We start from the raw sequence: 17,465 nt of genomic DNA, 5'->3' as shown, positions 1-17,465 counted from the left end.
TGCCGCTTAGCCGATTCACCTCTCCCACCTGCCCACCCTCGCCGTCCTCGAGCTTCCTCCTTCCCTCCTCTCCGCGTCTTGCTGCTTTTCTTATTTGCCGGCGGTGGTAACAGGCTTGTCTCCGTCTGCCCCATGCTGTTTTAAGTGAATGGGAAAAACACAACTTTGCTAAATCTCCCATGTAGCAATCAATAGTGGCCGACCGCCGAATCCAATCATGCCATTTAACTTCAGCCGCCTGCCATTCAGACTGCGCACTGTTTGCGCTCTCCGTGGGGGAATCACTTTAAACCTTATAGAAAAGGGTGTTTCGGTAAAGATTGTTACCTTTTAGCACTGAAACCACAGTGTTAGCAGCGGTGGCGTTTCAAATGTAGTTCCTCTGGACAGTTTTATGTACTTTTGAAATACACAGAAGGTGCCAGTTAAGTGAAAAACACTGAGGTGTGGGCTGCAGTACCGCCTGCCCACATTTAACAGGGTACTGCGTCTCTTCTCGGGTCTGACACCATGTGTGTAAACTTTAACCCTCAGATGCCAATAAAGTGGATGGCTTTGGAGTGTATCCATTACAGGAAGTTTACTCATCAGAGTGATGTTTGGAGCTACGGTGAGTAACTCTGTTTGAAACATCATGATCAGGGTTGGGGGAAAATTATTTGGAGAAAGTAGTCTTGGCTGAATACTGATTATAATGCCATATATGTATTAAGAAATGTATTAGCAATAGTTTTATTAAACCTTAAGATATGGGACGTTTGGACAAATACTATACAATTTTCAACTGGCAAATCAGCATCAACATCTCTAAAACATCAAAATTAATTTATTTTTTACAACCACATTTAAGCATGTGAAGGAGATAACATTTTTGTGTTCTCTTATTTTAGGAGAACAACATTCTGTGTAATCTGAATACTCAAAAGTGTAATCTGAACAATTGTTATATGCATTCCATTCCATCCCAACCCTGATTACAATGCTATCATTTTTTTATTTCCGTTTCAAATTTCTATTAAATTTACAGAAATTGTACAGTACTCCATGCTCTACAGACAGTAACAGCATGCTTTGCTTTCCAGGAGTGACCATCTGGGAGCTAATGACGTTTGGAGGGAAGCCATACGATGGGATCCCCACCCGAGAGATCCCAGACCTGCTGGAGAAGGGCGAGCGCCTTCCCCAACCACCCATCTGCACTATCGACGTCTACATGGTCATGGTCAAATGTATGAATCTCTGCATTTACATGCATTGCCATGCTAAAGCACTGGATAATCCCGGTCGATATTGTTTTCAAAGCATTCACACCAGAATGATAGGATTGCTGGCCTGATCGATGTTTCCCACAACCTTGTCCAGGACATTTTTGATTGACCCTACACAGCGTGTGCAAATAACGTTAGAATCTCCAGCAGATAACTGGTAATTTTTCCATTGTAGAGCTGGTGATGCTATTCCAAATAATGATCTCATCATCAGGCCGTCTGGACTGACACCCCTCTCTAGCAGGGGGTCAGCAGTAGCTCTCTGCTCCCTCCTGTCGGCCAGGAACAGTCTCGCCCTGCCAGTAACACTCCTCATGCCTGGCTGCGTCGCCGCTTTCATGCAGCGCCCAGTTCCTGTCTCTGACTGACAGCCTCTGGCCCGGCACCTCACCTCCTGCCATGTTCCCCAGCACAGCAGCCACATCTCTGAGCCAGCCTCCTGCTTCCATAGCACACACACACACACACACACACACTCACACTCACTCTTGCCATCATTTTTACTACAGTTTCATCACAATGGAGATTTCAGCGTTAATGTCTACTGACCATAAAAGGGGAGGAATGGACTTCACATTACGGTTTTTATATTCCTCTATAAGATTTAGCCACATTAAGTGAGGTGAGGGGTTGATAATGGAGAAGAGCACCTCTCACTTCTCCTCAGCTCTGTCCGCTCTTGGCAGTGTGTATGTATATGCTCTAGACGAACTGTGGGTCCTCAGCCTCTCACCATTAAAGCGCGTTTCAGGCGGAGCCTACATGCCCTTTGGGAGCGCCATCTGACTGCACGCTCTTTGGCATGGACTCTTCTACACTGTAATCTGCAGCAGACTGACTCACAAGCTCACATAGGGATGCTGGTGTCATATATTTCCCCTCTAACTTGTCCTCACATCTTGGATGTATTTCCAGCTATCTTGAAAGGAGTGTAAAATAAGCAACGTGACAAATTTTAAGTTCCACTGTGCTTTGATAGGGAATCAGAAGAAATCACAGCTGCTCGAGCTGTTTAACGCTCATAGAACATAAAGTCAGGGGAGAAGACAAGTCTAACATCTCTCAGCGACAGTCGAGGGATTAAGTCCGTGGGGAAGGTAGATTAGCGGTGTTATCTCGTGTTTAAATCGCAAGCAGAGAGGAAATCCACAGTCCCGCAGTGCGGTGCCTCTAATGCTTTTAACCGCTGTAAGTCAACAGCTGAGGTGGGAGTCGGCGGTGACGTCTCCGTCTCTTATGGCCACGCTGTGTTGCAGGCTGGATGATCGATGCCGACAGCAGGCCCAAGTTCAAAGAGCTGGCAGCGGAGTTCTGCAGGATGGCCCGCGACCCACAGCGGTACCTGGTGATCCAGGTGAGGCTTGGCATTAAACTGGACTTCAGAGCGTGAAGGAAACTGGTTTTATAAAACACACACTCAGTTCGATATGGCTTTTACAATAATTTAAGGTGCTAAGTGGTCTCCTGATGTGTCTTTTCAGGGTGACGACCGGATGAAACTACCCAGCCCCAACGACAGCAAGTTCTTCCAGAGCCTGCTGGACGAGGAGGAACTTGAAGACCTGATGGATGCTGAGGAGTACCTGGTGCCCCACAACTTCAACATCCCTCCATTGGCATACACGCCCAGGTCTTGTGTGGACTCCAACAGGGTAGAACACATGAGTTTCTTATTATTATTCTTATTATTGATCACACCTTCATTTTATTGCTGTAGAGAATCATTGGGACAAACGTGGACAAATGTGATTGACGGTCATTGGTAGAAGGCAATGTGGAACCATATTATTGTTCATCCACCTCATTTTTGCAAACACATTCTGTACTCACAAGCGCCAAATTCTGACTGGAAACGGCCATATTTTCTTCCCCTGCAAAATTTACAGCCAATCAGCTTTTTACTACTGTGCCCTTCAGAGGGAAATAAGACCAGCACTTCCAACTAAGAACCCTCAAGTAATCAAATCTCCGGCCAATCCAAACATTGGCAAGGACAAGAGGTCACACAGAGTCTCCAGATTTCATTTCTTTTAAGCGATCGGCTCCTGCATTGTAATGCATTTTTACGTAAGCGGTTACCGTGTCCCCATAGTGTTAAATAGAGAACAGTTTTGGCTGTTTTTTATCGACTGAATTAAGCTTTCATCAGAACCACTCTTATATTGAATTGTGACCTTGGTTTGATGATTGCCCATTTGTGTGGGTTCATTTTTTCCCCTCCTTAAATCAATGCCTCGCAATCACTGCCATCTGTACCAATGTTGTACAGCTCAAAAACGCTGCAAGAGAATAGCAGCCATAACAAACCAAGGCATAGCAAATCAATGTCTGTGTTAGAAAGACCTAAATCATCTTACGATCAATGAGAAAGCATTTAATACGACAAGTCTGAGTTTCAAAAGGAAAACTCCAGCTCTCTTAATTTTAACAGCCGCAGCCAAATACCAAGAAGTTTGCCACTAGTGGAAAGATGGCATGTACTAGAGGTGATAACAGTTGGAGGAAGCTCTTTGATTTACTTTCTCAGAGCAGCCGTGACGTATGCAGTATCTTCAGCTCAAAGGGTAATCAGCCAGGCCCCCTGCAGGGCTCTTGCTCTGGTGTTTGACTGCAAACTCCTCGTTCAAGTGGACTTTTATTATGAAAGCTGTGCCTTGGGTTAATAACAGAGCCTACACTGCGGCAGCAAGCCGTTCTGAGGATATTTGTTCACCTCTTCCTTGGATGTTGGATCTTATTAAACCGTCTGATATATTACAGTTCACCCTAAAGCCTTGTTGCAGAACCTGCCTGCATCATCAGACATGTCTGTTTAGCATCAACCTCCACCAGGTACAATAGGTATCTAAATGGCAGTCTGCTAAATTATGAGTACATTTCTCAAATTACTTATGAGATTTGTGTATGTATGCTTTGCCTAAAGTGTGTTTATAGAATCATTGATATGCATGCTTGTGTCAGACCCGGCACTTCTTTCTCTCACTTCCTCTCTCACACAACAAACAACATTGTGTTAAGGAGTAGTGCATGGCCCATGAAGGGGGTTCTCTGTTCTTTTTGCGTTCAGAGGAGTCGGCACACAAAGCTCCTACTTTGTGCGTCTGAGCTTTCACAGAGCAAGCATGCAGGCCGTCGGAGCCATTTTGCATTCTAACATCCGTTTTGTTTTCTCAAAAAAAAAATGGAGGAGGAGGAGAGAGCCCTATGAATATCAATGAGGGATATCAATCCTTCCGAGCCTTTTTGGTACATTACAGAAATCGTTCTCCTGCAGTTTGCTGTATAAACAGAGCTTTGGAGGAAACAAAATAACGGCATGTCCCCCTAAAAGTGATCAGCATATTAAGTCCAACTGAACTGGATTGCATGGGGCTTTTTTTCTGGATTTTGTCCTGGATTTGTCAATCAAGCACATAAAGTGCTACACATAATTTTTTACAATAGTATATTTATTAAGTGGTAGGCAAGGAGATGCAGACAAGAAAGGGGGCTGAAAAGATGCTTTATAGATTTGGCATTTGACATCAAACCCACTGAAACAAACCTCAGACAAATTGGGTAGCAAAACAATTCACTATTATGAAAAAAGATGTAGCGTGAGCTAAAGACATTTTAATGTGGATTAAAAATGCCTTCATCTACATATTTTGATGAGTTGTTTAGGAAAGCATACAGGTTAAAGAAAAAATCAACTCCTGATGTGATCACTGGCCATCCCTCCTCCTGCAGAACCAGTTTGCGTATCAGGATGGCAGCTTCGCCATGCAGGACATGATGAGCACCCTGCAGCGAGTGGTGTCGGTGTCGGCCGTCTCGCCGGCGAGTTCTTCTCAGGAGCAGTCTGTCACGCAGGGTTCAGCGCCTGAGAGCTTCCAGGACCCACGATGCAATGGCACCCTGAGGAAGCAGCCGACCACGGGCCGACCCGGCCTCTCTGAGGACAGCAGTGGTCAGCGCTACAGTGTAGACCCCACCGTTTTGCTCAGCGAGCGCATTGCCCGAGGGGAGACCAGCGAGGATGCATACTTGACTGCTATGAAGGATAAGACCCCCTCAGGTATGCAGAGATATTCTGCAAGTATAGCCGGTGCACAGCCAAGTTTATCTAAAAAAAAGTTTTAATATTCTTCTTTTTACTCCGGCAGATTATCTTAACCCTGTAGAAGAGAATCCTTTTGTCACCCGTCGGAGGAACGGAGACGCGCACAACTTGGACAGCCAGGGATATCACAGCGCTTCCAACGGCCAGACGAAGGCAGAGGACGAGTACATCAACGACCCCCTCTACCTCAACACGTTCCACAGCTCCGGAGACAAGAACCAGGACGTGCTGAGGAAGAATGGGGTTCCCGTGTCCCACGCAGCAGCATTGGCGGCCAGTGCTGGAGCTGCCAGCAGTCAGAACCCAGTCCAGGCTGGTCACCCTCAGCACAGCACCCACACGGGCCACCCCCACCACCCTATGCAGCCTGCCTACTCTGCCCCTCCCGCCCTCCCCACGCTGTCAGGCCACACCCTGCACACCATCCATTCAGCGCACACCGGCACCATCATGGCCGACAAGAAGCCCAAAAAGACCTTTGACAATCCTGAATACTGGCAGCACAGTCTTCCTCCCAAGGCCACCCTGCATAACCCAGAGTACCTTCAGGACTGCAGCACCCGCTTCTTCTACCGGCAGAACGGCCGCATCCGGCCCGCCGTGGCCGAGAACCAGGAGTACCTGTCTGAATACGCCCTGAAGCCCAGCACAGTGCTGCCGCCTCCGCCCTACCGGCAGAGGAACACGGTGGTGTAGCGGCGGCACCACCGAGGAAGGGGCATTCGTCCACAACCTGGTTCTCTCACCAGCACCAAACTGTTCTTTTGTCCTTCCCTATGAGACCTGGACTTACAACCCACATCCACTGACCCGCATCTGACTTGCTTCAGCGAGTGCCCCCTGGAGAGAGGGGTGGCCATGGTAACACACCACCATGTCACTCAGCCTTTCCGTAACTCCTCCTTCCCGCGCCCTGCCCCTCCTCCTCCTCCCCGTTACCTGGCCCTCCGGAACTGCGTTTGTCTTTAAACGACTTTACGTTCTGACGCCAGATGCTGCACCCCCCCTTTACTGTGCAGAGGTGACATGTTGAAGGGGGGGGGGGGGGCAGTGCTGAATTAGCAACAGAGCTAGACGGACCTGTGCTCTTTGCCAAGGATGTTAAGCCACATCAAACATGGAGAATGTCTCCGCCACATTTACCGTCTCAGCTTTTAAAATCACTTCTCACTGTGGTCGCCAGGAAAGCTGTGTGGCAAAGACTCCGACCCCTGAGCACACAAGACACATGTCCATGCTGTTTGTTGTCCACCAATGCTGAGATGCGCATTCACGTGTATGATACCTTTCCTCTCATACCCGGCACCACCGTCATACGAACCCTGCAGACAAGACCTGCTGTCAGCTTTAAACACAGAATACACTGGAAGAACAGCAATCACATCCTGTTCACACACTTAAAAAAAACGCTGCTGACATCTTACGACAAGGTGGACAGCCCAAGGAGGGGAAGCATTAAAAGGAGCGCACAGCGGGTTAAAAAGGAGAATTCAAATGAATCAAAATGTGAAGCTAGGGCACGGTGATTCAGAAGCCATATATGATCACCGCACTGGTAAGGGTCCCTGTTAGGCAAAGATCATTTTCTGGAGGGTTTGAAAGGGTTTTATTGCCAGTTTGTCTTGGCTTTTCTATGAGTATTTGCGAGAGAGTGTGTCCCAAAGACAAAACAGCTGATGTACAGACACATCCAACAGAATGGAAACCACATCTCATCCAAGACTTGAACACACGAACCTCCCTCCAAATGTGTTCCGTTGGCCACACAACGGAAATGTGTACCACGCTGTCAGGGTATTGGCAGGGAGTGGTCAATGGGGACGGCAGGACGGACCTGGCCAAAGGTGAGTTTGGGACAGCAGCATGCGGTGGAGAGACCGGAGGTGGGCAGGAGAGCCGGCATTGGTGTGCGGTGGCAATGAGAAATGATGCGCCATTAGCGGAGCCCACCGAGCCAAGATTAGCCCACCACCTGCCACCAGCCCAGTAGTCAGTGGGAGATGTTCACAGTTTTTTGTCGCCGTCTGGTGTTGTCAAAATTGGGGTTGCATGTAGCACTGGTACGAAATATGATCGTCTTTTAAGAAGAACGAAGAATAAAATGCACAATGCCCTCCTTAATATCGAGACCCACTCTGCCTCAGACATGGATTTAAAAAAAAGTGGCGGCAACACGACTGCACAACAACATTCTTCAGCTCCATCTCACTAACACATCACGAGGAGACACTGTTATTGTATACAACACATTTTTATCGTGTTTTCTGTCATCAACCTTACAAATGGTAGAACCCTACGGTATGTCTATCACTGCCAGATGCTACTGTATATTTTGCTGCTAATCTGGTCTGGGTGTGTTTTAGTTTACAGCACTTATTGATCTGGCCACAGCCAATATACATTATTTACTGAGTAATTTTTAATAAGTAGATGTTTTAAAGTTTCCCAATCATTTTATTTAGAATAGGAAGGCAAGGATATTCTTAATATTAAAACATGTTTGTTTTTTTTTCACTTTGCAAAATGAAGGTTTACCCTTTAAAGGAGCACTTTAATGATGGGACAGGATTAGCGCAGTGCTGTGGCACAGAGGCTGGTTCAGAATAACAACAGCTAGGCCTACATCGGATGCAAAATCAGGGAAATTTCATTAGGTGCAGTGATTCTGCGATGTGCCAAACACAGATGCATACTAGATGGAGTATTTATTCCGAGCCTTTTCTCCTTAATTAAAAATAATTACCTGCCAATTTGGACACTAGCAGGCCAAGCCAACATGGGTGCTGCATATAAAAATGACTCGCTGTCTGAAATCTCTCTGGAACATGTTTTATTTGATGTCACTTTATTTATTTGCAGCCGGACCTACGATATAAGTGCAACATTTTTAAGGAACTTGAAATATGATTGACCTTGGCTAATAATTAGAAGAATTTAATGCAGATATAAAATGCCCTATACTGACATAATGTTATCGTTTTAGGCAACAGCAATGACCTATGAGGTTGAGAAGTGCTAGTGTAGTTGGATGCTCTGGGTCATGATCAGCAGCTCCTCCTACGTCGAACACTTTTAGAAAGAAGTCAGGGGGGTTTGTTTCATGATATTTATTGCGGTTTGAGCACTACAAGGCCAAAAAGAAGAGGGTCGCAGAATGAAGCGTGTGATAGCATGTGTAAACTGTTATACAAAGCTCTACGGTTTCTGGCATATTCTGGGAAAAACGTAGCCAACACTGATGGGATGGGTGCATATTTTGAGGTGGGTGGTAGATTTTTTTTATGAGGTACACCTAAATCCTTCCACAAATCAATGTGCATTTTATTATTTATCTATTTGTATTTTTTATGCATTTTTCATCTGAAGGAGCACAAAAACCATCCACTAGAATGCATCAATCTTAAAGTGATCTTTCTGGGTAAATGTGATGTTATTTAACGTTACGAAACCGACCTGCTCTTTGAACAGGTTCTTTTGAACTTTTTTTTTTAACTTGAATTTCTTGACCTATTCACATGGACCATGAAGGTCTTTATTAAGGTCCATAATATAAATACCTTTGCATTTGTTGAGAACTAAATATTTGGACAGTCCTACATCTGTTTTCCCTATAAATAATTTGTTTTCTTCATGTAGTATAAAATATATCCTGGTTGTTTTATAAACTAATGCAATAAGAAGAATCAGAATATATTCAGCGTTATGATTCAGTGGTTGTATTACACTGGCTGTAAAAAAATGAAGTGAAACAGGGTCATAAACGAAATCTAGACAATATCTATTTAATAATTTGACATCCTTGCATCTGCAGAAACAGCTTCCGTACGGTGTGTTCTTTCAATAAAAGTAAACGTGTGTGTGCGCCATTTATGCCGACAGCTGTGAGTTTGTGCAGTTCAGGTTTACTTGGATTTCTCCCTGAATGGCTTCTGATAAGACATAGTATTGAAACAAAATCTGGCCAAAAAAGCCAGTTAGCCCAAGTTATGGGGCAGCTGTAGTCTAAATATTATTAATAACACAAATAGATTTTTTTCATGTAAACTGAAAAATTAATTACCATTAATGATCATACCCACAAACATGTAGTAGTAATAATAACAATAAATTAATTAAGAATAAAATAATGTTCATGGCATTAAATTTAGCTCATTTTAGTTTAGAGACATCAAGAACGATAGAGACATTTTGGTATCTGATTAAACTATTTAATCAAATCTCACATGTGGATATTATTATTATTATGACTATTGAATGAAGATAATAGGAGCCAGTCATGCAGAAATCCTCAATAATTCCGGTCGGTTCACAAACTCGTCATAGCTGTACTCGTCTTTTTTTATTGCATTGTGTGGATTTACATTAAGCTTTTACACGAAAGCTCGGGAGGGTACAGTACAGCGATAGACTAAGCACAGTTTACATGTTTATAGTTCATTTTATATTACTCAAACTAAATTGGGGGAGGGAATTTCTTCCAATGACACGAACACTTGGAACGTTTTTTCCTCATGGTTTTACTACTGTACGTCAACCGAGAAAATGTGAATAGTATTTTTATAGATTGTCGAATTGGCCAGGTGTATTTGTAAATAGAGGGGAAACGTGCTCTTTGGACTGCTATGAGTTATTTTTTCTCTCTATGATTTTTATTTGTACATTAATTTTAGAACATGACTGTGTGTAATTGATTACCACCTTTTTCTTTCTGTATATATTTGTAATCTGAATGGCAACATTTAATTTGTAGACTGTTCTTTAGTACCATGCTGTGTTTTTTGTGAACGTATTAGCACAACTTGATGGAGTTTATGTTCTTTAACCTCTGCACTTGCTTGAGTGGTAGGAGCTACTTTGTTCCTGTCGGTTTCCTGTCTCTCAGAAACACCTGCCATGTTTCTTTTCTCTTCTCTCATCCACATTGTTCCATTCAGACAAAATCATGGATGAGGCTTTCTTGCAGTATTTTTCACTCTCCCTCTCCCTTTCTCCATTTCACCAGCCTGCATTGGCAGTGCCAAGCTCTTGGGTTCTGTCATGATGGCTCCATGGTTACAGCTACTCATGTAGTACCATGTGTATGACTGGTGAACCCAGTAACATCTGTTGTGAATTGCTCTCTGATGGTGTGACCTCCAAACATGGAGCGTCTCACTGTTCACTCCATGGTGGATCCTCTAATTGGTTCAAGCAAACAGCCAGCATTCCAATTTGACTGCAAAGTTTTAGTCAGTCACATGGTCAGGCAGAAATATGCCGCAGGGAACAGCGACCCCTGACCCCTGACAGACTCACTACGGGCAGCACTGACCACAGTTCCCCTGTCCACTACTGGTGTATCACCCAAACCCCCACCCCAAAGCTAGAGCATTTAAATACTGTGTTCTGCAGTTTTGTTACATGAATCTGTCAAAAATATATTTTTAATTTAATATAAATAAATACCAATAAAAGATCTATTCCTGCTGTAGTTTTTTTTGTGTGTGTGGATTTTAGAACCAATATGACTTTTGACATTTTGTTGCCTAGCCCTCTTGTCTGTTTTAAGCAATATTACCTTCCCAAGTGTACATTATCATTTTAACAGGGAATCGTGTGTAAAGAAATAAACGCTGCACAAGCACTGTATTTAAAACACTCACTCATCTGATGTTACCTGGCATGGAAGAGGCATGGCACAATAGAGGTTAAAAGAATGAACAGTTTCTAATTTATTAACACCAGTAGATTATTATTGCAGTTACATGTAAATATTGCATGTAAAAAGGTACCAATATTCCAGAAAAACCCTAAATAAAAGAAAGGAGAAAGGGATAGAGGAAGAGAGAGAAACGTCAGGAGCCAAGCTACAGATTAGCTGCTTGGCCCTTGAGAAAACAGGGAGAGCCAGCAAGACTCAACAACCCCCCCAGTTCCCGATGGAAAAGGCAAAGAAAGTGCCTGAGTCCACAAGAGAACATTCTTTCATACATTAGGCTCCCAAAAACATCCCACAGACCAATCAGGATCTTTCCTTTGATATCTCTGTATTGTTTCCTTCTCTTCGTGGGACCTCAAACAAATGACTTGCTTTTCACACCGTTTGACAAAGACTTAGGTGGGGAACCGCTTACGCAAGTGCAAGCTGCCTTTTGATGATTAATTTTCAGTTGACCTATTAATTTTCACTTCCTATGATTCTTATCTTCTGTTGGATGGTGCAGCCACCACAAAGGAAACTACAGGATGAACAAAATGCACCCAAACAATGTTCTAGTGTCCTATCAAGGCTACTGTGCATCTGGAAAGTATTCACAGCCTTTGCTCAATCCTTTGTTGATGCACCTTTGGCAGCAATTACAGCCTCAAGTGTTTTCGAATATGATGCCACAAGCTTGGCACACCTATCCTCGGCCAGGTTGGCCCATTCATCTTTGCAGCACCTCTCGAGCTCCATCAGGTTTGATGGGAAGCGTCAGTGCAGCCCTTTTAAGATCTCTCCAATCAGATTCAAGTCTGGGCTCTGGCTGGGCCACTCAAGCACATTCACAGAGTTGTCCTGAAGCCACTCCTTTGATATCTCTGCTGTGTTCTTAGGGTCGTTGTCCGTCGCCCCATTGCTGCAGAGAAAGTTGTCCTAGAAAGTTCTCCTCTGTCCACAAAGGACCTCTGGAGCTCTGACAGTGTGACCATCGGTTTCTTGGTCACCTCCCTGACTAAGAGCAAGGATAATCTCCCCTGATCCCTCAGTGTAAGTCAACGATAAGGAGAGTCCTGGTGGTTTTGAACTTTTTTTAACTTCTTCTGAGCAAAATCTATTAGAAGCAAAGACTTCAGAGGGAAATGGAGGGAATGTATTGCCAGGGTGGTGTCCAAAATGAAGAAGTGTGGTGTGAGAACTCTCTATTGTCACTATGGGATCCTCCTATTTAGTTCATAACTTTGTTCATAAAAGCATCATAACATTACTTACAAGAAACATCAGTCCCTTCATCTTGGCATCTGTTTTTCACTCCTACTCAGGGTCACACACACACTTAAGGGCAACTTGGAATCATGAATTTGGATGGTGGGAGGAAACCGGAGATCTTATGGGAAACCTGCGCCAACACGGGGAGAGCATAAAAACTCCACACACATAAAGCCAGGACACAGATTTGAACCTGATCCCACAACACCACCGCGCTGCTCAAGTGTCTGTTCATTTCTGTAAATCAGTGATAAAAACCAGACCCTTCATCCCTGAAGTTCACACCCATAGCAGAAATTAGCACATCTCATTTATATTTGTCAGTTTCCCAACCCCAGTGACAGCTTTGAGCTGGAACAGACAGGAAACCTCCTCCAGGACGTTGATAAGTGTTCGACACGTCAGAGGTTAGACCTGGTCCTCCTGCACCATGGGCCAAGAATCTCATAAATTACCGTCACCCGGAGAGAAAATCACAGTGGGGAGCCTGGTGATAAAGCACTATTATTTTTGACATTCGCATGCTTATGATAGATGCTGCTCTTTTCCCAACGATGACATTTTATGGCATTATCATTGGAAATCCAATAATGTAAGCAGGTGAGATCTGCATTTTGAGCCTCTGCCCAAGCAAAGTCGAATCACTTTCCTCACAACGGTAATAGAGTGTGATCGAAACTATCCATCAATGTCTGGCCTTGTTCATTCCTTCTGTCCTTGTGACAATCCGTATAGATTTTTACTCCATATGAGGGATGAGCACAAGACCGGAATGTAAATGATATTACAAGCTTGCAAGTGCTTAGAGTGACTCACCTTTGGTTTTGAAACTAAACTCCACCAAACGATGTACATGGCCCACATTTTTGCACGCTTACAGTTGTGTCATTTGTTCCTGCGCTTCAGTTATCAAATAAAAGGTGAAGGTTGGTAGATCATTTGCACCATTAAACACAGAACACTTGAAAAATCTCTGCTTTGGAAAACCATTAGTTGCTGATGCCTCTGGGCTTCTCTGGATTGACCTGCAGGTGGGGAAGGTGGAAAAGGAGACAGTGTCCTCACCATCCATTTGGACCAGGGACAGAATCAAGGTGGAATTGTGGAATTGCCAGATGCTCCCCCATTGGGGCAGTGGTGGCCTAGCGGTTAAGGAAGCCACCCCATAATTGGAAGGTTGCCAGTTCAAATCCCGATTCGCCAAGGTGCCACTGAGCAAAGCACCGTCCCCACACACTGTCATGGCTGCCCACTGCTCACTAAGGGTGATGGTTGAATGCAGAGGACACATTTTGTTGTGTCACCATGTGCTTTGCTGTTTCACAATGACAATCACTTCACTTTTCTAATATGGAGCAACTGTCATGGAAGAATGCCTCAAACACTCCAAATCCTGTTCATAAAATTATTTATAGACAGAGCTTAATATAGATAAAAAAAAAAAAATGAATGAAATAACAAATGAATGCAAAATCCTTCCCAAAAATATCTACCAGTAACCAGTATTTTACAATATGTTCACATATTTGATCTTAAAATAAGTTCATTTGACTTTATTAATAATAAATTAATAAATACAGCTCATTACCATCATCACACAAAGACAGCGGCCTATTCCAGAGGAGTTCACAGCATGAATCACTGTGACGTTTACCCAGACATATTAGAAACGGCATCAGGATTGAGTCGGGCCGCAACCGAACTTTTCCGCTCCCTCGCTCTTTCCATACCTGTTTATCCGTTTCTCATTTTCTCCTCAGGCATCACTGTGTTGCTGCCTAAAGCCTCCTCTGTGCTGCAGCATGCAATGTGTTTATGATTGAACGGGCTGTGCAAAGCCCTCTGAGCAGTGTGAGGATCCCCCTGAGAGCTTTCATTACGGGGCGCATATTAGATTCCCTCTTGCACTGGCAGATGAAGTGGCAACTCTGCCGCACGCAGGTCTTTCATTTCTCTGCACCATGCCCCATCAATATTCCAGCCGCTTCGCATAACCTATGGGCCAATCTTCCCCCGTAATCTCTTTGACTGAATCGCATTGCAAAAATATGATTTCAAATCTAACAAAACGATGCCGCCCAGTGCACCGCCATTATTCCATGTCGGAGATTTCCTCCTCCGTGTAACTCTCACACTCGGTGCGGTGGCATATATATTGCAAAGTCACTTGCAATGTGGGACAGGATTAACGAGAGGTACAATTCGACTCAGGCTGTAATATGTAGAGCCTGAGTCAACAGCGGGTTTTGCTCCATTTGTTCCAACAGATTGTTGAAGTAATTATGGGATATATTACAGAAAATAACAGCTGATCACAACTGATACAACAGCTGATGATGTAGCTACAGCAACAGATCTGGAACGTAGATGATGATCAAGCAAACCTTCAAGGAGTTTTGGTGAGGTGTCAGAACAGTTGAATTTTTGAAAGGCCCATCTAATGGTTCTGGAAGAAAGATCACCATAACAACATAACAGGGATAAAGGGTTTTGCATTGAATGGGACCAGAGCTGGTCAACTTGCATGCATCACACACCCTTTGACATAACCTTCTAAACCCAAGATGTGCAAAATGCTTCTTTTGATGATCCATTAATTTCAGTTCCCTAAAATGTTTTTAAATCCTTTGAATCCAGTTGGTTTTATTGGTTTTGTGAGCAGTGTGTGTCGAGACATTGTAAAGGAAGTCTGATACATTCCAGCTCATGTCACATCATATTTTATCTTGAATTAAGATGATTTACACTCCATAATGGTGCCTGTATGTGATCTAGTTTTCTCACTCTGAAAAACACAGCAAGAGAGTGTGTGTGTGTGTGTGTGTGTGTGTGTGTGTGTATATATATATATATATATATATAATGATTGTCATTGTGAAACACTGCATAACAGCACATGGTGACACAATGGAATGTGTCCTCCACTTTTAACCATCACCCTTTGTGAGCAGCAGCCATGACAGGCGCCCGGGGAGCAGTGTGTGGGGACGGTGCTTTGCTCTGTGGCACCTCAGAGGCACCTTGGCGGATCGGGATTCGAACCGGCAACCTTCTGATAACGGGTCCGTTTTTTCCTTACCTGCTAGACTACCACTCCCCACAAACACAAGACCCTAGATGACACCTGACCCTAGATTGGTCCTGACCCTGACCAGGACTAAGCAATTCCTGTCCAGCACAAAGCTTTCTGGTAAACATCCCCAAGATTCACCACAATAAAACGAATACAGCCATGTTGTTTACACAGTATCACTCATCTAATTACATGCAGTACCTGCCTATCCCGGCTAGTATTTACTTTTCATCACATGCTCTATTAGCCATGGCGCTGTTCACAAGGATGGAATGGGAACGGAGAACGCAAAATAAGGTAAACAGTCTAAATGAGGAGTCAGTCACCATTACCCAGCAAAGCTGCATGCTGGCAGGTGCCGCATCCGTCCCTTTTGGAAGGTGTTATTGCGGATTTGCAGAGTTTAAACCTAATGCTGGGTGCATTTTGTAAAGTGTATCATTTTAATTAACCAGCAAAGCTGAAAAAGAGGGTGTCTTTGTTAGATGCCACAAACTGATGCAATTACCCTGGTCTTTTCATGTGCCATACAATGGCATGATGGGAGCTCATTATTGAATGACAATGGGGGCGTAATTGCAGCTTTTCCCGTTTTGAAGTGTGACACCGCACAACTACCTACTCTCCATACACTCAAGTGCTTAATGCAAGGCCGGCCTGCTGCCATGGACACTGAACCAAGCTGCCGAGCAGAACGTATTGTTCTGGCCAAAACACAACTAGGTACAAACTGGTGATGAAGAGATGGCCACTATACAAATGAAAAGAGAACCGTGATGGGGGAGGGGCATGGAAGGAGCTGCATTTGCTGTCGTTCTGGCCACAGGGACACTTCGACGCCATTAAAGACTCCAGTGTGAACCCTAGCCCCTAATGGAAAGGATATAATCACTATAGGATAACTAGCTGGCATTGATTAGCATTGTCGGTGGCCATATGCCTTTCACGTTGACTGGAAGATGCTTTGTTTTACTCTTTAATCTGATATGGACTTTCTGCTGAAGGTCATCTTTATATTTCATTGACAAACAATTGTATTGAAATTAAGCAAAAACAGCTTTGCCATATTGTCAGATATTGACACATATAATCAATGTCAAGAACAATCGGGTACCTCTATCCCATAATGTAGACGTTGTGGCCAATGGGTGATAATACGTTTTAACTGCAATTTTATGCTTTTCTGAGTCTGCCTCTGGCATCAGCGTGCATAATATCTTACCAAATGTGTCTTCTTATAAAATAAGCATAGTTGTAGCTTTTAACTGTGTTCATTTAAACTACATTTATTCTTTGTCTCCCCTGGCCGATTTGTGTGCAGGAATATACAACATAAGAAAACATACAACACAGAAAATGCAACATCTAAGTAAAACAAAAACTGACACATGATAATAGAGAAGTAAAAATGTAATAACACAATAATGAAAATATATAAATAGGTAGCTAGCAATGGCTATCCCTCCTTTTTTCTGAGTACAGTATAGGAATGGAAATATCTCTTTAAGAGCAATTGGACTTTTAAGGAGTTTTAAACATGCACTCGGCTTTTGGGGTTTTTATCATGGATCACTAGGTCATGCTGAAAAAAACTGGATAATGTGCCTGTTAGTGTGATGACTGTGGTGGCCGTTTGAGCATGGTATGGAAGGAACACACCCCAGTGGGGAGCCACACTGGGCAGCTCACTGTTAACCTTCACCCTCTGACACCTGTGGCTGAGAAAATCAAGTGTCCAGCTTAATAAGCTTTGTTCAAGGCTAGTCATTGAGCAATTTCTCAGCATCCAGATCAGGATGAATGCTACTGGCCGCAGATGAGAAATCAACAAAGAGCAGCCTGGCATAATTCCCACTGCCCTCTAGATCTAGGAGATTGTGGAATCTTGTACCCTGAAATGGGTCTAAAAGGGGTTCTGCTTGAGCTGAGAGCTCTGCTTTGATACATTTCTTCATGCCCAGGCAGGTCAATGCACTTTCTGCTGGGAGGGACATAAGAAATATGTAAGTCAGCAATTTGAGAATTAATACTTTACATTATGTCTTCAAATCAGCTTTAGTAATTTTAGGCCAT

At 43.8% G+C, this 17,465-nt stretch overlaps 1 protein-coding gene across 3 annotated transcripts in view; it reads left to right on the top strand.

Annotated features, from left to right (window-relative positions):
- The window catches only part of erbb4b (erb-b2 receptor tyrosine kinase 4b), a 250,494-nt gene extending 239,719 nt beyond the window's left edge, over positions 1–10,775 (top strand). For all 3 annotated transcript variants that reach the window (XM_028990491.1, XM_028990490.1, XM_028990489.1), the window contains 6 exons: positions 535–610; positions 1,083–1,229; positions 2,525–2,622; positions 2,750–2,920; positions 4,998–5,325; positions 5,414–10,775. In XM_028990491.1, the coding sequence (XP_028846324.1) occupies positions 535–610; positions 1,083–1,229; positions 2,525–2,622; positions 2,750–2,920; positions 4,998–5,325; positions 5,414–6,066 (1,473 nt within the window). In that variant the 3' untranslated portion in view covers positions 6,067–10,775. The remainder of the gene's footprint in view (positions 1–534; positions 611–1,082; positions 1,230–2,524; positions 2,623–2,749; positions 2,921–4,997; positions 5,326–5,413) is intronic.
- The last annotated feature ends 6,690 nt before the right edge of the window (positions 10,776–17,465 follow it).

Source organism: Denticeps clupeoides, chromosome 9, assembly GCF_900700375.1.
Source record: "Denticeps clupeoides chromosome 9, fDenClu1.1, whole genome shotgun sequence".
NCBI classification, from domain to species: domain Eukaryota; kingdom Metazoa; phylum Chordata; class Actinopteri; order Clupeiformes; family Denticipitidae; genus Denticeps; species Denticeps clupeoides.
Note: the sequence above shows the minus strand (reverse complement) of the source record. Positions and strands in the feature narration are given on the sequence as shown.